This window comes from Coregonus clupeaformis, chromosome 17 (genome assembly GCF_020615455.1).
Source record: "Coregonus clupeaformis isolate EN_2021a chromosome 17, ASM2061545v1, whole genome shotgun sequence".
NCBI lineage: Eukaryota > Metazoa > Chordata > Actinopteri > Salmoniformes > Salmonidae > Coregonus > Coregonus clupeaformis.
Window position 1 is genome coordinate 14,476,912 of NC_059208.1, and position 23,255 is coordinate 14,500,166.

Consider the following 23,255-nt stretch of genomic DNA (forward strand, 5'->3'; position numbering starts at 1 on the left):
TCTTTCCTAAGAGGAGGGGTCAGTTTAGGTGGAGAGAGAGCAGAGGGAGATCTTTCCTAAGAGGAGGGGTCAGTTTAGGTGGAGAGAGCAGAGAGAGATCTTTCCCTAAGAGGAGGGGGTCAGTTTAGGTGGAGAGAGAGAGCAGAGGGAGATCTTTCCTAAGAGGAGGGGTCAGTTTAGGTGGAGAGAGAGCAGAGGGAGATCTTTCCTAAGAAGAGGGTCAGTTTAGGTGGAGAGAGAGCAGAGGGGAGATCTTTCCTAAGAGGAGGGGGGTCAGTTTAGGTGGAGAGAGAGCAGAGGGAGATCTTTCCTAAGAGGAGGGGTCAGTTTAGGTGGAGAGAGAGCAGAGGGAGATCTTTCCTAAGAGGAGGCGTCAGTTTAGGTGGAGAGAGAGCAGAGGGAGATCTTTCCTAAGAAGAGGGGTCAGTTTAGGTGGAGAGAGAGCAGAGGGAGATCTTTCCTAAGAGGAGGGGTCAGTTTAGGTGGAGAGAGAGCAGAGTTAGATCTTTCCTAAGAGGAGGGGTCAGTTTAGGTGGAGAGAGAGCAGAGGGAGATCTTTCCTAAGAGGAGGCATCAGTTTAGGTGGAGAGAGAGCAGAGGGAGATCTTTCCTAAGAAGAGGGGTCAGTTTAGGTGGAGAGAGAGCAGAGGGAGATCTTTCCTAAGAGGAGGGGTCAGTTTAGGTGGAGAGAGAGCAGAGGACCATGAGTGATAAAAACATGACTTTACAGCTACACAACCATGTTTCATTACTGTTATGTGGTGTACTGCACTGGCACACACTCCCTTCCTCCTGTCCTCTCCCCTCCCCTGTTTATCCTATACAACGCCAAACCAACTTGATACAGAACAAGTTGATCCCTGATCGTATCTAAACCTTGAGATACTGAACAGTACCACGTTGTCCATGGCAGGGATTGAACCCCTAGACCATTTAATCACTAGTGCTGCAGAACAGAGCTTTGACAAAGCGGCCTGATTCTCGCATGATAACATGACACTGTGGAATAGACTCCTCTCCTCTCGCCAACACATAAATCCCTGATCCTCTCTCTCTCTCTCTCTGTCTGCCCAGCCCTCCTCTCCTGTCCTCTCCCCTCCCCTCCTCTGGCCAACACATAAATCAGTCCTCAGCCCGGCCTTCAGACAGTCCAGTGGAATCTCCACAGACAGACAGATGAATTAACTCCATACTGTTTTACACCACTTCCCTTCCATTATCCCTGTTTTCCACTTTGTCATGATGGGGTGGGAAGCAGCACCCCCTATCCCCCCTATCCCCCTGTCCCCCCTGCCTTCAGAACAAGCCCAGCTGTTTTCTATGGTCTCATTAAGGCCTCAGTGTTTAGTGGGTTTAAGGCTTCAGCCTCCTGTCTCCTCCACCAGGTAGCAGCAGTACAGGACATGAGAGGGAACGCAGCCAACAGGACAACACATGTAGCCTGGAGGAGGAGGAGGGGAGGAGGGGAGAGGAGGAGAAGGACAAGGAGGGGGAGGAGGTGGGTGGGGAGGATGAGGAGGAGGACAAGGAGGGGGAGGAGGAGGGTGGAGAGGATGAGGAGGGGGACAAGGAGGGGGAGGAGGAGAGGGAAGAGGAGGAGGAGGAGGAGGAGGAGGCGAGGGAAGAGGAGGAGGAGGGTGGGGAGGAGGATACTTCCATTCACCCCAGTGGATGTGGAGATGGGAGAGAGGGAGGTGAGGGATGGAGGCCGGAAAGGAGGAATCTGCTGTACAATGTATCTTATATCATTTCCAGTTCACTTATCAGCAGGAAAGTTTCTAGCTGTGAAATAAATAGCTCATGTGCTGTTGCTCATCCTGAGATGTTCTCCTCTCCTCTCTCTAACCATGTTAAGCTGTTTCATATCACCTTAGAGCAGAGAGAGAGCGAGGGTGAGAGAAGAGAGAGAGAGAGAGAGAGAGAGAGAGAGAGAGAGAGAGAGAGAGAGAGAGAGAGAGAGAGAGAGAGAGAGAGAGAGAGTTGCAGAGAGAGCAACCTGTTGTTGATTATGCTGCGTAGCATACAGATCCACAGGAGGCTACAGCACTTCTCCTCCCGGTGGTTTTATTCCTGTATAACCTGTCAGTCTGTCAGCCAGTCCACCTGGCTGTTTACTGGGCTGCAGGGATGCTGCTGATACTGGTGGACCAGGTCCACATCCAGCTGCAACTGGGCCGGGCCAGCTCAATGGCACCACCAACCGGGCCGGGCCAGCTCAATGGCACCACCAACCGGGCCGGTCCAGCTCAATGGCACCACCAACCGGGCCGGGCCGGGCCAGCTCAATGGCACCACCAACCGGGCCGGGCCAGCTCAATGGCACCACCAACCGGGCCAGGCCAGCTCAATGGCAGCTTAACCGGCACCACCAACCGGGCCAGGCCAGCTCAATGTCACCACCAACCGGGCCAGGCCAGCTCAATGGCACCACAAACCAGGCCAGCTCAATGGCAACATATAGGCAGCAACACCCTAACCTTTATAGGAGCTAGTTAACGCTCTGCTAATGCTCTGCACAGGAATCCTGATTGGTTAGAGTCCATAGATATACACTGAGTGCTCTTTCCATGACATAGACTGACCAGGTGAATACAGGTGACAGCTATGATCCCTTATTGATGTCACTTGTTAAATCCATTTCAACATGGACCAGCATCCCTATGGAACGCTTTTGACACGTTGTAGATTCCATGCCCCGACGAATTGAGGCTGTTCTGAGGGTAAAAGGGGGTGCAACTCAACATTAGGAAGGTGTTCCTAATGTTTTGTATAATCAGTGTAGCACATAAAATGTTCAAGAAAGCGGAATAGCTGTGTGTGGAATGCAGAGTGTTGTTAAAGGCAGAGGTATTTAAATGATGCCATTAGTGATGCACACAATGTATGGCACAGGAGGGTCTGAAATCAATCAGAGGGTCGACAGCTTTATGAAATGGGCCCCCCCAAGGTTCCATTCTATGGCCTGTCGTTTTTACACTGTATATTGGAGGGAATGTAAAACCAGCAAAACATCTGATATTTGTGCACTATCCGATTCATCTTTTTACTCCACAGTCCTTTTTGGAGAGCTTTTCCACTCCTCTCCGCCTATTAACACCAGAGATAGCTGGATGTGTTCGTGTGAACTCTGAAGAACCTCTTTCTCTCCAGGCATCCAGAGATAGGGGCCACAGACAGTGCTCCAGCCCCCAGCCTGCCCTCCCTGCTCCCCCAGCCACATCTGCACAGCTTTCCTCCCTGGCCTGGCCCTGGTTCCTCCAACATCCAACAGAGTAGATCACGGAGCAGAGCAGAGCAGCTTTTATGGAGATGGAACGCTGTCAAAAGATGAATCTCATCAGAACTCTAATAAATGAATACGGTCACATGCAGGCTACACATCCATGTCATTATCCTCAGTTCACAATCTCTGGGGCTGCGGCCCAAATGGTACCCTATTCCCTATATAGTGCACTACTTGAATGGGCCCAGGTCAAACGTAGTGCCCTATATAAGGAACAGGGTGTGGTTTGGGAGGGATGCTGTGAGTGGGAGCGCTCTGACACGGCACCACAGTGCATCCATGTGTTTCCACTCTGCAGGTTGAGAAGGATGAAACTGATCCTCACAACAAAACACATCAACTATTAACAAGCAGAGACGGATTTATAGCTATCACAGGGAAAACTACAAATCCTTTGTGGATGGAGCCTAATCCAGGAAATTCCAGGCGGATAGAATCTGCTATGTCATCAGGATAAGGACCTCTCTCTCTGCACGTTACTAAGCAGCTAACCTCTCCAGCTTTTTACACCCAGGTCCTATAGGATTCTCTGGAAGTCCAGTCAGCTCTTACCCCTCTACTTCCTGCCACGTTTAACGTGTTGCCTTCAAACGTAGCCTCTTTGAGCTCACCGTGTGCTAAGAGAGGAGAAAAGGCAGGACTCGTGGAAGAAAGATGGCGGAACTTCCGCCGTGTCGTTGGGATGTCAAAAGAAGGCCTTGTTCAGGAGTGATGTTCCTTTCGCTTCTCGCGCAAGTGTTTTTATTAGGAACACCCTTCCTTTCAATCAAACACAAAGTGCTGCTTTAACCCACCAGCGGACTGTCAGTGCTGCTTTAACCCACCAGCGGACTGTCAGTGCTGCTTTAACCCACCAGCGGACTGTCAGCGCTGCTTTAACCCACCAGCGGACTGTCAGTGCTGCTTTAACCAGAGGACTGTCAGTGGTTCTTTAACCAACAGTCAGTGTTGCTTTAACCCTGCCGAGGACTGTCAGTGTTGCTTTAACCCAGCCGAGGACTGTCAGTGCTGCTTTAACCCAGCCGAGGACTGTCAGTGGTGCTTTAACCCACCAGAGGACTGTCAGTGGTGCTTTAACCCAGCCGAGGACTGTCAGTGTTGCTTTAACCCAGCCGAGGACTGTCAGTGCTGCTTTAACCCAGCAGAGGACTGTCAGTGGTGCTTTAACCCAGCCGAGGACTGTCAGTGTTGCTTTAACCCAGCCGAGGACTGTCAGTGGTGCTTTAACCCAGCCGAGGACTGTCAGTGGTGCTTTAACCCACCAGAGGACTGTCAGTGCTGCTTTAACCAGAGGACTGTCAGTGCTGCTTTAACCCACCAGCTGACTGTCAGTGCTGCTTTAAACAGAGAACTGTCAGTGGTGCTTTAATCAGAGGACTGTCAGTGCTGCTTTAATCAGAGGACTGTCAGTGCGTGGCCTACCAAGAATAGAGCAACAACCCAAGAAGGTGGAGTGGCTTCCACATATCTTAAGGTATAGCGCTAATTTAAACCTCATACCTTAAGGTATATCGCTAATTTAAACCTCATACCTTAAGGTATAGCGCTAATTTAAACCTCATACCTTAAGGTATAGCGCTAATTTAAACCTCATACCTTAAGGTATAGCGCTAATTTAAACCTCATACCTTAAGGTATAGCGCTAATTTAAACCTCATACCTTAAGGTATATCGCTATCGCTAATTTAAACCTCATACCTTAAGGTATAGCGCTAATTTAAACCTCATACCTTAAGGTATAGCGCTAATTTAAACCTCATACCTTAAGGTATAGCGCTAATTTAAACCTCATACCTTAAGGTATAGGGCAAATCTAAACCTCATACCTTAAGGTATAGGGCAAATCTAAACCTCATACCTTAAGGTATAGGGCAAATCTAAACCTCATACCTTAAGGTATAGGGCAAATCTAAACCTCATACCTTAAGGTATAGGGCAAATCTAAACCTCATACCTTAAGGTATAGTGCTAATTTAAACAGTCTGGGTCCTCAGCCCCCACTGCCCAGACTATATTAGTGCTGGGTACACTGAGAGATCAAGGTCTGACACAGCAACACACACACATACACACGTTATGGCATGACATGGAGATCAAACACGCCTGTTACCATGGTTACCATGCCTCTCTGTGAAGAGATCACTCACGGTGACCCTATGGCGAACCTGAGGAGAGCACAGTCTGGTCGTGTGTATGTGTGCCCCAGTCTGGTCTAGTCTGCAGCACTGGTTCTGGTTCTGTTTTCATTCCCTAACCCTAACCACTGGTTCTGGTTCTGTTTTCATTCCCTAACCCTAACCACTGGTTCTGGTTCTGTTTTCATTCCCTAACCCTAACCACTGGTTCTGGTTCTGTTTTCATTCCCTAACCCTAACCACTGGTTCTGGTTCTATTTTCATTCCCTAACCCTAACCACTGGTTCTGGTTCTGTTTTCATTAACCCTAACCACTGGTTCTGGTTCTATTTTCATTCCCTAACCCTAACCACTGGTTCTGTTTTCATTCCCTAACCCTAACCACTGGTTCTGGTTCTGGAGTGAGAGGTGTGGAGATGGGGGCAGAGAAGAGGAGATGGGGGGGGTTCCACAATGTGGTAAGTAGGGAAGAGGGTGGAGAGGCCCAGGAGGAGGGGTGTGATTGGGGGGGTATCAGGTGGTGAGTAGGGGAGGCCCAGGGGAAAGGAGGAGGAGGTTGGAGAGGCCCAGGAGGAGGGGTGTGATTGGGGGGGTATCAGGTGGTGAGTAGGGGAGGCCCAGGGGAAAGGAGGAGGAGGGTGGAGAGGCCCAGGAGGAGGGTGTGATTGGGGGTATCAGGTGGTGAGTAGGGGGAGGCCCAGGGGGAAAGGAGGAGGAGGATGGAGAGGCCCAGGAGGAGGGGGTGTGATTGGGGGGTATCAGGTGGTGAGTAGGGGAGGCCCAGGGGGAAAGGAGGAGGAGGTTGGAGAGGCCCAGGAGGAGGGCTGTGATTGGGGGGGTATCAGGTGGTGAGTAGGGGAGGCCCAGGGGAAAGGAGGAGGGAGGATGGAGAGGCCCAGGAGGAGGGCTGTGATTGGGGGTATCAGGTGGTGAGTAGGGGAGGCCCAGGGGAAAGGAGGAGGAGGATGGAGAGGCCCAGGAGGAGGGCTGTGATTGGGGGGTATCAGGTGGTGAGTAGGGGAGGCCCAGGGGAAAGGAGGAGGAGGATGGAGAGGCCCAGGAGGAGGGCTGTGATTGGGGGGTATCAGGTGGTGAGTAGGGGAGGCCCAGGGGAAAGGAGGAGCAGGATGGTGGAGGTCTGGCTATTCCTCCAGGGTTCCCACCAGGGAGGCTGACTGGCCTCAGTCAGGTAAGGCCACCGACATATCATCATCTGACTCTTATTAGCAGCGTTTTGGCTGGTTGTGAGGGGCAGAGGGTTGAAGAGGGGTAGAGGACTACAGAGGGTTGAGGAGGGGTAGAGGACTACAGAGGGTTGAGGAGGGTTGAGGGGGGGTAGAGGGCTGAGGAGGGTTGAGGGGGTAGAGGGCTGAGGAGGGTTGAGGGGGTAGAGGGCTGAGGAGGGTTGGGGGGGTAGAGCGACTACAGAGGGCTGAGGAGGTTTGAGGGGGGTAGAGGACTACAGAGGGCTGAGGAGGGTTGAGGGGGGTAGAGGACTACAGAGGGCTGAGGAGGGTTGAGGGGGGTAGAGGACTACAGAGGGCTGAGGAGGGTTGAGGGGGGTAGAGGGCTGAGGAGGGTTGAGGGGGGTAGAGGGCTGAGGAGGGTTGAGGGGGTAGAGGGCTGAGGAGGGTTGAGGGGGGTAGAGGGCTGAGGAGGGTTGAGGGGGGTAGAGGGCTGAGGAGGGTTGAGGGGGGTAGAGGGCTGAGGAGGGTTGAGGAGGGTTGAGGGGGTAGAGGGCTGAGGAGGGTTGAGGGGGTAGAGGGCTGAGGAGGGTTGAGGGGGGGTAGAGGGCTGAGGAGGGTTGAGGGGGGTAGAGGGCTGAGGAGGGTTGAGGGGGGTAGAGGGCTGAGGAGGGTTGAGGGGGGTAGAGGGCTGAGGAGGGTTGAGGGGGGTAGAGGGCTGAGGAGGGTTGAGGAGGGTAGAGGACTACAGAGGGCTGAGGAGGGTTGAGGGGGGGTAGAGGACTACAGAGGGCTGAGGAGGGTTGAGGGGGGTAGAGGGCTGAGGAGGGTTGAGGGGGTAGAGGGCTGAGGAGGGTTGAGGGGGTAGAGGGCTGAGGAGGGTTGAGGGGGTAGAGGGCTGAGGAGGGTTGAGGGGGTAGAGGGCTGAGGAGGGTTGAGGGGGGTAGAGGGCTGAGGAGGGTTGAGGGGGGTAGAGGGCTGAGGAGGGTTGAGGGGGGTAGAGGGCTGAGGAGGGTTGAGGGGGGTAGAGGGCTGAGGAGGGTTGAGGGGGTAGAGGGCTGAGGAGGGTTGAGGGGGGTAGAGGGCTGAGGAGGGTTGAGGGGGGTAGAGGGCTGAGGAGGGTTGTATACAGGTCTGACAACAGCGCTGTGCTCTGATGGCTTGACGCTCTCCAGCAACCCAAAACTGTAATGGTTCCAATTTGTTCCAGCTAATTTATCACCTGCCTGTTGGGTAGATGACTGCTGGCTAGGAGAACCTGGTCCTCTCTCTCTCTCTCTCTCTCTCTCTCTCTCTCTCCAACTGGTAGCTGTTACTCCTCCAACCTTCTCTCATTGACCCTTTCATACAAGAGAATGAGACAGAAAATGGAGAGTGAGCAGGAAACTCACCCGGGACCTCTAGGGCCGACAAAAGACTGTCAGGAAGAGAAGAAGAAGGGAGAGGGGGATTGAAGAGGAGGAGAGGGCTGGTCAAGCCTTGAACCCTCACTGCAGCTGCCTTCCTCTGTGTGTGTGTGTTGTGTTGTGTGTGTGTGTGTGTGTGTGTGTGTGTGTGTGTGTGTGTGATGAGCAGGCCACGCGGCACAGCGAGGCGAGGCATGGTGAGGGTCAGATCTGAAACCTCATCCCGTTTACATCCCAGTACACACACACACACACACACACACACACACACACACACACACACACACACACACACACACACACACGTTACAAGTGTTTCCACTCTGCAGGTTACATCCTTGGAAGGGGAGCTGTGATTGGTCTCGCCCTGTGCTCTCTGTAAATGCTGGGTAAATTGCTGGCAGCTTGCTGTAAACACGTGAACACGCTGTACACTAGCTGTGGCCTTGTGGCGGTCTGGTCTGGTCTGATGGCGGTTTGCGCCTTGTTTGGAAGAGACGGAGAGTGAAACAGAAACAGCATCAAATCAGAGGGGCCTTAGGGAACAGAACAGAATATTACCTGGGCTATGTCCCAAATGGCACCCTATTCCCTATATAGTGCACTACTTTTGACCAGAGCCCTATGGCTCTGGGCCACTTTATAAAGTAGTGCACACAAAACCTTTTTATCCTCTCTCCCTCCCTCCCTCCCTCCCTCCCTCGATCCATCCATCCATCCACAGGAAGAGGCTGCTCTCCCCTCCCTCCCTCCCTCTCTCCCTCCCTCCCTCCCTCCATCCATCCATCCATCCACAGGAAGAGGCTGCTCTCCCCTCCCTCCCTCTCTCCCTCCCTCCCTCCCTCCCTCCATCCACAGGAAGAGGCTGCATTCCCCTCCCTCCCTCCCTCTCTCCATCCACAGGAAGAGGCTGCTCTCCTCCCTCCCTCCCTCCCTCCATCCATCCACAGGAAGAGGCTGCTCTCCCCTCCCTCCCTCCCTCCATCCATCCACAGGAAGAAGCTGCTCTCCCCTCCCTCCCTCCACAGGAAGAGGCTGCTCTTCTCCCTCCCTCCCTCCACAGGAAGAGGCTGCTCTCCTCTCTCCCTCCCTCCCTCCCTCCCTCCCTCCCTCCATCCACAGGAAGAGGCTGCTCACCTCTCTCCCTCCCTCCCTCCCTCACTCCATCCACAGGAAGAGGCTGCTCTCCTCTCTCCCTCCCTCCCTCACTCCATCCACAGGAAGAGGCTGCTCTCCTCTCTCCCTCCCTCCCTCCCTCCCTCACTCCATCCACAGGAAGAGGCTGCTCTCCTCTCTCCCTCCCTCCCTCCCTCCCTCTCTCCATCCACAGGAAGAGGCTGCTCTCCTCTCTCCATCCCTCTCTCCGTCCACAGGAAGAGGCTGCTCTCCTCTCTCCCTCCCTCTCTCCATCCACAGGAAGAGGCTGCTCTCCTCTCTCCCTCCCTCCCTCCCTCTCTCCATCCACAGGAAGAGGCTGCTCTCCTCTCTCCCTCCCTCCATCCACAGGAAGAGGCTGCTCTCCTCCCTCCCTCCCTCCCTCCCTCCCTCCATCCACAGGAAGAGGCTGCTCTCCTCTCTCCCTCCCTCCCTCCCTCCCTCCCTCACTCCATCCATAGGAAGAGGCTGCTCTCCTCTCTCCTCCCCTCCCTCCCTCCCTCTCTCCATCCACAGGAAGAGGCTGCTCTCCTCTCTCCCTCCCTCCCTCCCTCCCTCCCTCTCTCCATCCACAGGAAGAGGCTGCTCTCCTCTCTCCATCCCTCTCTCCGTCCACAGGAAGAGGCTGCTCTCCTCTCTCCCTCCCTCTCTCCATCCACAGGAAGAGGCTGCTCTCCTCTCTCCATCCACAGGAAGAGGCTGCTCTCCTCTCTCCCTCCCTCCCTCCCTCCATCCACAGGAAGAGGCTGCTCTCCTCCCTCCCTCCCTCCCTCCCTCCCTCCATCCACAGCAAGAGGCTGCTCTCCTCTCTCCCTCCCTCCCTCCCTCCCTCACTCCATCCATAGGAAGAGGCTGCTCTCCTCTCTCCTCCCCTCCCTCCCTCCCTCTCTCCATCCACAGGAAGAGGCTGCTCTCCTCTCTCCCTCCCTCCCTCCCTCCCTCCCTCCCTCCATCCACAGGAAGAGGCTGCTCTCCTCCCTCCCTCCCTCCCTCCCTCCCTCTCTCCATCCACAGGAAGAGGCTGCTCTCCTCTCTCCCTCTCTCCCTCCCTCCCTCACTCCATCCACAGGAAGAGTCTGCTCTCCTCCAGAGCCAGTAAACCAAACAGCACAGCTAATTGAGAATGCCTTCCTCCTCCACTCTCGAGTCTCCCGTGTTTCTAAAGGGAGGTAGATAGGGGTGAGGGAGGGAGGGAGGGAGGAGCGGGTAGGGAGGGAGGGATGGAGGGAGTAGAGGGGGGAGCGGGTAGGGAGGGAGGGAGGGAGGAGAGGGGGGAGCGGGTAGGGAGGGAGGGAGGAGTGGGGGGGGAGGGAGGGAGGGAGGGAGGGAGGGAGGGAGGGAGGGACCAGTAGTAGCATGTAAGGACAGAACCTGACGCAGGGCTATCCCTCACTGGGCCTGGATCCTTTCTGAACCTAGTGTGTGTGTGTGTGTGTGTGTGTCATGCTCCAGACAAGGCTGCTGTCTCTTCAACGGTTCAAGGTGAACAGCTCAGTGTTACTGAACCCATGGATTGATATGATCTCACTGATCTACAAAGCCACAGCATAGTTAGTCATGTAACTACATAACTATCTACAGTACCGCCAGGTAATCATGTTTTACATAATAACTTAATCACTACAAGACCATCAGACATCCTGTGCAGTCTCTCACAAGAACCACAACTGACAATGAAGGTTAGAGGACATGACAGAAATATGTCCACCACATACAGGATCTGAATTGATTGGATCTCAAGACAGCACTCACATAGCTGAACATGTGGGTTTGTACGTGCTTGTGTGGGTGTGTGTGTGTGTGTGTGTGTGTGCGTGTGTGTGTGTGGTGTGTGTGTGTGTGTGTGTGTGTGTGTGTGTGTGTGTGTGTGTGTGTGTGTGTGTGTGTGTGTGTGTGTGTGTGTGTGTGTGTGTCTGGTGTGTGTGTGTGTGTGTGTCTGGTGTGTGTGGTGTCTGGTGTGTGTGTGTGGTGTCTGGTGTGTGTGTGTGTGTGTGTGTGTGTGTGTGTGTGTGTGTGTGTGTGTGTGTGTGTGTGGTGTGTGTGTGTGTGTGTGTGTCTGGTGTGTGTGGTGTGTGTGTCTGGTGTGTGTGTGTCTGTGTGTGTGTGTGTGTGTGTGGTGTGGTGTGTGTGTGTGTGTGTGTGTCTGGTGTGTGTGTGGTGTTTGTGTGTGTGTGTGTGTGTGTGTGTGTGTCTGGTGTGTGTCTGGTGTGTGTGTGCGTCTGGTGTGTGTGTGTGTATGTGAGGTGTGTGAGACATCCTACTGAGAGACATCCCAGAGAGGCATCCCAGAGACATCCTACAGAGAGACATCCTACAGAGAGATGTCCTACAGAGAGACGTCCTACAGAGAGACATCCTAGAGACATCCTACAGAGAGACATCCTACAGAGAGACGTCCTACAGAGAGACGTCCTACAGAGAGACATCCTAGAGACATCCTACAGAGAGACATCCTACAGAGAGACGTCCTACAGAGAGACATCCTAGAGACATCCTACAGAGAGACATCCTACAGAGAGACATCCTACAGAGAGACATCCTACAGAGAGACAGCTCAGAGACATCCTACAGAGATACGTCCTACAGAGAGACATCCTACAGAGAGACATCCTACAGAGAGACGTCCTACAGAGACATCCTACAGAGAGACAGCTCAGAGACATCCTACAGAGATACGTCCTACAGAGAGACATCCTACAGAGAGACATCCTACAGAGAGACATCCTACAGAGAGACAGCTCAGAGACATCCTACAGAGATACGTCCTACAGAGAGACATCCTACAGAGAGACATCCTAGAGACATCCTACAGAGAGACATCCTACAGAGAGACATCCTACAGAGAGACAGCTCAGATACGTCCTACAGAGAGACGTCCTACAGAGAGACGTCCTACAGAGAGACATCCTACAGAGAGACATCCTACAGAGAGACATCCTACAGAGAGACAGCTCAGAGACATCCTACAGAGATACGTCCTACAGAGAGACATCCTACAGAGAGACGTCCTACAGAGAGACATCCTACAGAGAGACATCCTACAGAGAGACATCCTACAGAGAGACATCCTACATAGATACGTCCTATAGAGAGACGTCCTACAGAGAGAAGTCCTACAGAGACATCCTACAGAGAGACATCCTACATAGATACGTCCTATAGAGAGACGTCCTACAGAGAGACGTCCTACAGAGAGACATCCTACAGAGAGACATCCTACAGAGAGACATCCTACAGAGATACATCCTACAGAGATACATCCTACAGAGATACGTCCTACAGAGAGACATCCTACAGAGAGACATCCTACAGAGAGACGTCCTACAGAGAGACATCCTACAGAGAGATGTCATCATCTGGACACAGAGCAGAGAAGGAAGTCTTTGTGTGTGATGTGTCAGCCTCTGGAGGTGAATGTGTGGGGTTGTGGGGTTGGACTCCCTGCAGAGATGCTTCAGTACTTCAAACCCTTCTAATGTCCATGAGTGGCTCCATGCTTAGCTGATGAACAGCAGTGGACATCTCCCCTGACAGGAGTTGAGAACTGATGCTTTTAACTTGAGAGTGAGTGTGTGTGAGTGTGTGTGCACTTGTTTTCCTACATTATCAGGACCCCAATGTCCTCTAATTTCACCTTCATGTCCTGACAAGGAAGGAAAACTATAACTAAATAACTTTTTTCAGGTCCTGAATTTGTTCAAATGCTATTTTAAGCTTAAGGGTTAGGTTTAGGGTTTTAGGGTTAGGGTTAGAGATTAGGGAAAATAAGATTTCTAATGGCGAAAACATTGTATACTCCAAAAAGTCCTGACATTTCAGGAAAACACAGCTGTGTGTGTGTGTGTGTATAGACTGTGTGTACTGTAGAGTGTGTGTGAGTTCAGTACAGCTCTCCTCACCTGGTCCATTGAGGAAGTCTTTGATCTGTAGAAAGGCCAGAGGAGGGGGGATGCCTGTCTGACTGTCAGTCTCCCCTGCTACTGTCTGGAGCCAGAACAGACTGTAGTCTAACGCCTCCGGGAGAGACTTCCCTGGATCTGGAGAGAGGAGGAGAGGGAGAGAGGGAGAGAGGGAGAGAGGGAGAGAGGGAGAGAGAGAGGGAGAGAGAGGGAGGGAGAGAGAGGGAGGGAGGGAGGGAGCGCGAGAGAGAGAGAGGGAGCGAGAGAGCGAGAGAGAAAGAGAGAGAAAAGATAACAAATAAAGAGAGAAAGAGAGAAAATAGAAAAGAGAGAGATGATATTATTATTTTGAAAGTGACCGTGATACATCAAAAGCTACACAAGCTCAAGTCCCCCTCCTCTCACCCAGACACTTATAGTCGGAGGAGACTCCCCTCAGAGCCACATCGAACACGGACACTTCCATCCTCTGTTTACGGTGGTGACAGCTGAGCAGGGCCGAGGGTTGGACAACCTGGATGTAGAGTAGAGGCTCCAGGACCAGGTCTCCAGCCCCTCTCCTCCCAGGCTGCCTCACGATGGTGACCCCCAGGGCCTGGCGGGCTGAGGAGCGGCTGGGGGCAGGCAGGGAGTCCAGGGAGAGCAGGGAGCCGCGGGGCGCCTGGGGCTGGGGAGAGGTGTTACTGTTCAGGAGGTCCTCTGCTGTCAGGCCTGAGAGAGGGACCAGGGTAGGAGGGCCTGGGTTGGGGGAGGAGGAGGCTGGGGCTGGGGTAGGGGTGGTGTAGCCCGGGGTGTCTGGCTGGTTCAGGGCACTCTTCCCTGTCATCCTGTCTCCATCCTTCTTCTCAGGCGAGGCGGGGGGGGTCTCTTTAGGGGCCTTGGCTAGAGTAGAGCAGGCATAGGTCATGAGAGAGAGTTTACTAGCGGTCAGGAAGATGTCGAAGGGGATGAAGGAGAGGTTCTTGATGATGGTGGACTTCCTGGAGGGTCTAGCAATGCGGTGGTGGGAGGCTCCACTCTGATGCTCTATCTGGACAATACGGATCCTGGCGCTGTCGCTGCCGAACCCACTGTCCTGGACCCCGCTGTGACGGGAGGACGAGTCCACACCGCAAGGTCCTGATGAGGAGCTACACTGCTGCTCGCCACGCTGCACCTGGGGGGGGACACAGAGAGAGACGCGCACACACACATGCTTTTTAGCAGTACTGTGACATCACAGGACCAATCCAACCAACTGAGAGGCTCTTTGGTGACTGTGTTTCTTGTTCAGCTCAATCTTTACAAGGGCCCTAAACAAATATCTGGGTGATTGAAACCATGAATAAACTGACCGAAACATCAGAACACAGTTACAGACATTAAAGGAGAAAACCTCAGAGGCTTTTTCTGTGGTCTTAAAATAATTTTGCACTTCTTACGAAATGTGACATGTGCCTTTTAAAAGTTTTTCCCAGGAAGGCAGATCTGATTGTTTGGAACAATGACTGTGGCCAGTGGGGTGGAATGGGTTGTGCACCAATGTTATGGATGTTAGAGTCCCAGCCTTTGTCTCTGTGGGGATAGGAGTGGCATGGCAACAATGACAAATGGGAATAAGTCAATGTGGTCTATACTGCCAGGTTTAATAACATGACTGTCTTAGAGCAGCCTCCTGAGAGTTACAGTGGGGAGAACAAGTATTTGATACACTGCCGATTTTGCAGGTTTTCCTACTTACAAAGCATGTAGAGGTCTGTAATTTTTATCATAGGTACACTTCAACTGTGAGAGACGGAATCTAAAACAAAAATCCTGAAAACCACATTGTATGATTTTTAAGTAATTAATTTGCATTTTATTGCATGACATAAGTATTTGATCACCTACCAACCAGTAAGAATTCCGGCTCTCACAGACCTGTTAGTTTTTCTTTAAGAAGCCCTCCTGTTCTCCACTCATTACCTGTATTAACTGCACCTGTTTGAACTCGTTACCTGTATAAAAGACACCTGTCCACACACTCAATCAAACAGACTCCAACCTCTCCACAACGGCCAAGACCAGAGAGCTGTGTAAGGACATCAGGGATAAAATTGTAGACCTGCACAAGGCTGGGATGGGCTACAGGACAATAGGCAAGCAGCTTGGTGAGAAGGCAACAACTGTTGGCGCAATTATTAGAAAATGGAAGAAGTTCATTTTCCATGTGTATTGTGTTCCGTCTCTCACAGTTGAAGTGTACCTATGATAAACATTACAGACCTCTACATGCTTTGTAAGTAGGAAAACTTACAAAATCGGCAGTGTATCAAATACTTGTTCTCCCCACTGTATATGATGTGGTCTATACTGCCAGGTTTAATAACATGACTGTCTTAGAGCAGTCTCCTGAGAGTTCTCTGATGTGGTCTATACTGCCAGGTTTAATAACATGACTGTCTTAGAGCAGCCTCCTGAGAGTTCTCTGATGTGGTCTATACTGCCAGGTTTAATAACATGACTGTCTTAGAGCAGTCTCCTGAGAGTTCTCTGATGTGGTCTATACTGCCAGGTTTAATAACATGACTGTCTTAGAGCAGTCTCCTGAGAGTTGTCTGATGTGCTCTATACTGCCAGGTTTAATAACATGACTGTCTTAGAGCAGCCTCCTGAGAGTTCTCTGATGTGCTCTATACTGCCAGGTTTAATAACATGACTGTCTTAGAGCAGTCTCCTGAGAGTTCTCTGATGTGGTCTATACTGCCAGGTTTAATAACATGACTGTCTTAGAGCAGCCTCCTGAGAGTTCTCTGATGTGGTCTATACTGCCAGGTTTAATAACATGACTGTCTTAGAGCAGTCTCCTGAGAGTTCTCTGATGTGGTCTATACTGCCAGGTTTAATAACATGACTGTCTTAGAGCAGCCTCCTGAGAGTTCTCTGATGTGGTCTATACTGCCAGGTTTAATAACATGACTGTCTTAGAGCAGTCTCCTGAGAGTTCTCTGATGTGGTCTATACTGCCAGGTTTAATAACATGACTGTCCTAGAGCAGCCTCCCTGACATCTCTAACAGACCCTATCTGATGTTAGTTAATGATAATGGTAGAAAGTCCCCAGTACATGAACATGAGAATTAATCCATAAAGAATCTGTTTTAGAGAAGCTCTCTGTGTCCGGCCTTGTCTCCCGTCCCCCTCCCCATTTGGCCAACCTGCACATGGTTCCTATTACCCCAACCCCTTCCCTCTATTTTTCTTTGTCTGTCTCCCTCTCTCTCTCTACTCAGCCTGTTCTCTCAGCAGTCTTTCAGTCTCCCTCTCCACAGACTGTTCTCTCAGCAGTCTTTCAGTCTCTCTCTCCCTCTCTCTCTCCACACTCTTCTCTCAGCAGTCTTTCAGTCTCCCTCTCCTCTCTCTCCTCAGCCTGTTCTCTCAGCAGTCTTTCAGTCTCCCTCCCTCTCTCTCCTCAGCCTGTTCTCTCAGCAGTCTTTCAGTCTACCTCTCCCTCTCTCTCCTCACCCTGTTCTCTCAGCAGTCTTTCAGTCTCCCTCTCTCTCTCTCCTCAGCCTGTTCTCTCAGCAGTCTTTCAGTCTCCCTCTCTCTCCTCAGCCTGTTCTCTCAGCAGTCTTTCAGTCTCCCTCCCTCTCTCTCCTCAGCCTGTTCTCTCAGCAGTCTTTCAGTCTACCTCTCCCTCTCTCTCCTCACCCTGTTCTCTCAGCAGTCTTTCAGTCTCCCTCTCTCTCTCTCCTCAGCCTGTTCTCTCAGCAGTCTTTCAGTCTCCCTCCCTCTCTCTCCACAGCCTGTTCTCTCAGCAGTCTTTCAGTCTCCCTCTCTCTCCTCAGCCTGTTCTCTCAGCAGTATTTCAGTCTCCCTCTCCCTCTCTCTCCTCAGCCTGTTCTCTCAGCAGTCTTTCAGTCTCCCTCTCCCTCTCTCTCCTCAGCCTGTTCTCTCAGTAGTATTTCAGTCTCCCTCTCTCTCCTCAGCCTGTTCTCTCAGCAGTCTTTCAGTCTCCCTCTCTCTCCTCATCCTGTTCTCTCAGCTGCCTCGATCTCTCCCACTACATCCAGCGTTCCTCCTTCCTGAGAGTTAAATGTATACTATGTCAGTATAGGATATAGTGTTTCAGGCCTCCAGTCATATACTGAGCCCACTGGCACAGCTTTAAACAGAATGCCTGAGTTATTAGATATTTCCTATTCTAAACAGTGTCATCAAAGGCTAAAAACAAGAACCATATAAAACACAGTTCAGGGCTTCCATACAGTCCCTGTGCCAAAACCTCTCTCTTCTCCAACTAATGAGGAAAGGATGTGCTCTCTGTCTGTGTCTCTCTGTCTCTTTTTTCTACAGAAATGTAACATTTTCCAAGCATTGCAATAGAGGCAGTAACGACCACTAGACACTCTGCTCCATGTGTATTGTGTTAGGGGGAACTTGTAATTGGTTAAGGTATCCGGCGAACGCAAACATCCACCTCCTCGTCAGAACGGAAGAGGGTGAATAAGTAGAGCAGCTGCCGGGAGGAACAGAGAAGAAAACCACTGATTCTCTCTCTCTCTCTCACTCACTCACTCACTCACTCACTCACTCACTCACTCACTCACTCACTCACTCACTCACTCACTCTCTCTCTCTGTGGGTAACAGGGTTTCCAGCCCAGTCTACTCTGTTCCTCACCAATACAGCCATGAGACTGCTTGCTAAGATACTACTACTTTCTCTAAATATAGATAGATGCACATAAGAGGTTCTAGACCTATTATTTTCTTGGAAACAAATCAACATAATGTAAGTACTTCAGGAATTAGCTAACGAAGTTGTCAAGGTAGATGGCAAGAAGAATCCCCTGTAGCTCAGTTGGTAGAGCATGGCGCTTGCAACGCCAGGGTTGTGGGTTCGTTTTCCCACGGGGGGGCCAGTATGAAAATGTATGCACTCACTAACTGTAAGTCGCTCTGGATAAGGGCGTCTGCTAAAATGACTAAAATGTAAAATGTAAGAATGGAGGGAAAAAGAACATAAGAAAACTTGCACGCACACAGTCACACACACACCCCTAGTATTGGCTGCTTCCATCGGTCTCCTAGACAGCTATTTGTCTCCCTTGTGAACACATCAAGGTTGTTATAATTACCATCCTGAACCTAGAAACATATCAGGAAGTAAAGTAACTTTTTCCACATGTTGTTGTGTTACAGCCTGAATTTAAAATGGATTACATTTAGATTTGGTGTCACTACCCTACATACTGTACAATACCCCATAATGTCAAAGTGGAATTATGTTTTTAGAAAATGTTTACCAATTAATTACAAATGAAAAGCTGAAATGTCTTGAGTCAATAAGTATTAAACCATTTGTTATGGCAAGCCTAATATAAGTTCAGGAGTAAACATTTGCTTAACAAGTCACATACAGTGGCTTGCGAAAGTATTCACCCCCCTTGGCATTTTTCCTATTTTGTTGCCTTACAACCTGGAATTAAAATTGATTTTTGGGGGGTTTGTATCATTTGATTTACACAACATGCCTACCACTTTGAAGATGCAAAATATTTTTTCTTGTGAAATAAACAAGAAATAAGACAAAAAAAACTGAAAACTTGAGCATGCAAAACTGCTCCAGCTCCTTCAAGTTGGATGGGTTCCGCTGGTGTACAGCAATCTTTAAGTCATACCACAGATTCTCAATTGGATTGAGGTCTTGGCTTTGACTAGGCCATTTCAAAACATTTAAATGTTTCCCCTTAAACCACTCGAGTGTTGCTTTAGCAGTATGCTTAGGGTCATTGTCCTGGTGGAAGGTGAACCTCCGTCCCAGTCTCAAATCTCTGGAAGACTGAAACAGGTTTCCCTCAAGAATTTCCCTGTATTTAGCACCATCCATCATTCCTTCAATTCTGACCAGTTTCCCAGTCCCTGCCGATGAAAAATATCCCCACACATGATGCTGCCACCACCATGCTTCACTGTGGGGATGGTGTTCTCGGGGTGATGAGAGGTGTTGGGTTTGCGCCAGACATAGCGTTTTCCTTGATGGCCAAAAATATCTATTTTAGTCTCATCTGACCAGAGGACCTTCTTCCATATGTTTGGGGAGTCTCCCACATGCCTTTTGGCGAACACCAAACGTGTTTGCTTATTTTTTTCTTTAAGCAATGGCTTTTTTCTGGCCACTCTTCTGTAAAGCCCAGCTCTGTGGAGTGTACGGCTTAAAGTGGTCCTATGGACAGATACTCCAATCTCCGCTGTGGCGCTTTGCAGCTCCTTCAGGGTTATCATGATGGTCCGTGAGTTTTGGTGGGCGGCCCTCTCTTGGCAGGTTTGTTGTGGTGCCATATCATCCCGTGGGATGTTCAAAGTTTCTGATATTTTTTATAACCCAACCCTGATCTGTACTTCTCCACAACTTTGTCCCTGACCTGTTTGGACCGCTCCTTGGTCTTCATGGTGCCGCTTGCTTGGTGGTGCCCCTTGCTTAGTGGTGTTGCAGACTCTGGGGCCTTTCAGAACAGGTGTATATATACTGAGATCATGTGACAGATCATGTGACACTTAGATTGCACACAGGTGGACTTTATTTAACTAATTATGTGACTTCTGAAGGTAATTGGTTGCACCATATCTTATTTAGGGGCTTCATAGCAAAGGGGGTGAATACATATGCACGCACCACTTTTCCGTTATTATTTATTATAAATAAATAAAATATTTCATTTCACTTCACCAATTTGGACTATTTTGTGTATGTCCATTACATCCAAATCCAAATAAAAATCCATTTAAATTACAGGTTGTAATGCAACAAAATAGGAAAAACGCCAAGGGGGATGAATACTTTTGCAAGGCACTCTGTGGTTAACATTAGTTTTATAATGACTAACTCCTCTATACCCCACACATACAATTAACTGTAAGGTCCCTCAGTTGAGCAGTGAATTTCAAACACAGATTCAAACACAAAGACCAGGGAGGTTTGACAATGCCTCACAAAAATGGCACCTATTGGTAGATGGGTAAACATTTAAAAAAGCAGACAATGAATATCCCTTTTACTTATGTAATGGAGCTAAGCACAGCCAAAATCCTAGAGGAAAACCTGGTTCAGTCTGCTGGGAGATTAAATCACCTTTCAGCAGGACAACAGCCTAAAACACCAGGCCAAATGTACACTGGAGTTGTTTACCAAGAAGACAGTGAATGTTCCTGAGTGGCCGAGTTATAGATTTGACTTAAATCACAGCTGTAATCGCTGCCAAAAGTGCTTCTACAAAGTCTTGACTCAGGGGTGTGAAAACTTATGTAAATGAGATATTTCATCTTCAATAAATTAGCAAAAATTTCAAAAAACATGTTTTCACTTTGTCATTATGGAGTATTGTATGTAGTTGAGTGAGAAAAAATATATGTTTAATCCATTTTGTATTCAGGCTGTAACACAACAAAATGTGGAATAAGTCAAGGGGTGTGAATACTTTCTGAAGGCCCTGTATTCTCTGTACTTGTGGGCATTTTATCCACTGAGAGAGTCACATCCCAGGGGTGTGAAACCACACAAACCACGGATCTCAACATGCCAATCACTACGCAAACCACGGGTGTCAAAATGCTAATCACCCAGGACACATCTGTGTGACCTCTGACCCAGATCCTAGGAGAATAACTCAGACAAGGTACATTCCTCTAGAGGATGGAGAGTGGTGTCAGACAGACAGGGTACATTCCTCTAGAGGATGGAGAGTGGTGTCAGACAGACAGGGTACATTCCTCTAGAGGATGGAGAGTGGTGTCAGACAGACAGGGTACATTCCTCTAGAGGATGGAGAGTGGTGTCAGACAGACAAGGTACATTCCTCTAGAGGATGGAGAGTGGTGTCAGAGAGACAGGGTACATTCCTCTAGAGGATGGAGAGTGGTGTCAGACAGACAGGGTACATTCCTCTAGAGGATGGAGAGTGGTGTCAGACAGACAGGGTACATTCCTCTAGAGGATGGAGAGTGGTGTCAGACAGACAGGGTACATTCCTCTAGAGGATGGAGAGTGGTGTCAGACAGACAGGGTACATTCCTCTAGAGGATGGAGAGTGGTGTCAGACAGACAGGGTACATTCCTCTAGAGGATGGAGAGTGGTGTCAGACAGACAGGGTACATTCCTCTAGAGGATGGAGAGTGGTGTCAGACAGACAGGGTACATTCCTCTAGAGGATGGAGAGTGGTGTCAGACAGACAGGGTACATTCCTCTAGAGGATGGAGAGTGGTGTCAGACAGACAGGGTACATTCCTCTACAACAGTGGTCACCAACCTTTTCTGAGTCAAGATCACTTTCGGAGTCAAAAAGCAAGCAGAGATCTACCACTCAGATTTATTTTTAAACATGACTTAAAATATATAAGCCTATGCAACATTAACCTAATAAAAACAGTTCTGTAGGAATTAAGTTTTTGCAGTAGGCCTAATACATTTCCACAGCATATTGGCTATATGCCTGGCCTGCCAATATTGTTCTTCTCAGACCATATTATATTTCAAAACTCGAGCTTTGATAACAAAACAGATCAGTTGTTGTATCACTTGCGAGGCACAGCTGAGCATAAATTGAAATCATGGACTTTTCGTATCTGACTGGACTGACGGTGAGTCTCAGCGGAGGGAGGAGGAGAGCAGCAGACGGTCGTCTCACGGTCCCCCGCTCTCTCCTTTCCTCTGGTGACACTGACCAGAGAGAGGGGGGACAGTCTTCCACCTGATGGCCAAACTCAAGTCACACCACATTATTTTTGCCTCATGCACAAATTCATGTTGTTCCTATGACCAGAGTAAGTAAAATATTCCTCGATATTAAAATAGACATGAGGAGCTACTAATAATACAAACTCAGGGCTACTGATACACGGCTACTCAGCTGCAGCGCGAGGGGAAGTAGGAAGAAGGACATTTCTGTTTACAAAAGTCTTGAATAAAAGCACTGTTGACAGTGCTGAATAAAAACTTTAAAAAACAGCAGCTCTTTGCTGTATTCTTTGTCAGTCTCTCTCTGGTCATGGTTTTAAAGGGATGAAATCTCACCTAGGCTAGTATCAAACTTTCCTGTGTGGTTGTGGAAGCTGTAGGAACGGTGATTTGAGATATCTGATTTGTCAGAGCAGTAGGCATACTTGATTTAGCTCTCCTGGTCCGCTGGGTAGGCGGAGTTTGTCCCTTCAGACAAATGAAATGGTTCAAAATGCCTACAGTAGTTTAGATAGAGCAGAACATCACTGCTCAGCTCCAGTAACATCATTAGTAAGCGACATCATTGTTAATTCAGGGGTCAGTGGCAGTGGTATAATTAGAATGTTGAGGACATGGCTACTGAGTGAGAGGTCAGCCCAGTGACATCATTAAGAAGGGACAGCTCTAGCTACTGAGTGAGAGGTCAGCCCAGTGACATCATTAAGAAGGGACAGCTCTAGCTACTGAGTGAGAGGTCAGCCCAGTGACATCATTAAGAAGGGACAGCTCTAGCTACTGAGTGAGAGGTCAGCCCAGTGACATCATTAAGAAGGGACAGCTCTAGCTACTAAATGTGAGTTCAGCCCAGTGACATCATTAAGAAGGGACAGCTCTAGCTACGGAGTGAGAGGTCAGCCCAGTGACATCATTAAGAAGGGACAGCTCTAGCTACGGAGTGAGAGGTCAGCCCAGTGACATCATTAAGAAGGGACAGCTCTAGCTACTAAATGTGAGTTCAGCCCAGTGACATCATTAAGAAGGGACAGCTCTAGCTACTGAGTGAGAGGTCAGCCCAGTGACATCATTAAGAAGGGACAGCTCTAGCTACTGAATGTGAGGTCAGCCCAGTGACATCATTAAGAAGGGACAGCTCTAGCTACGGAGTGAGAGGTCAGCCCAGTGACATCATTAAGAAGGGACAGCTCTAGCTGTGGGAATCAGGGAAGATCAGAAGGAAAGCTGTTTTTCACTACAGCTGAGAGGGACACTGCCCTAAGGTTTCTGCACTCACTGTTGTAAATCACTTGGGATAAAAGAGACTGAAGTACAGTAAACAGTTCATTGTTGGTTTACTGGTGGCCTATATGAAGCTGAACCTTGACTTGTAAATGTTCCAGCTGAAGCCATGCTGTGGTACTCTATTCTTCATACAGACCATAAAGTGAACGGCAGGGCACTGTTCTGTTCTAATTGCTCCTGCATTCTGACGACCTCAACACAATGACCTCGTTTGGAA

General features: G+C 49.8%; 1 protein-coding gene across 1 annotated transcript in view; it reads right to left on the bottom strand.

The window, feature by feature from the left end:
- LOC121585310 (vacuolar protein sorting-associated protein 13B-like) overlaps positions 1 to 23,255 on the bottom strand; it is a 719,687-nt gene that overhangs the window by 164,723 nt on the left and 531,709 nt on the right. The window contains exons 35-36 of the mRNA XM_045226113.1: positions 13,468 to 14,218; positions 13,063 to 13,200 (exon numbers count right to left, since the gene is read on the bottom strand). Coding sequence (XP_045082048.1) covers positions 13,063 to 13,200; positions 13,468 to 14,218 — 889 coding nt within the window. The remainder of the gene's footprint in view (positions 1 to 13,062; positions 13,201 to 13,467; positions 14,219 to 23,255) is intronic.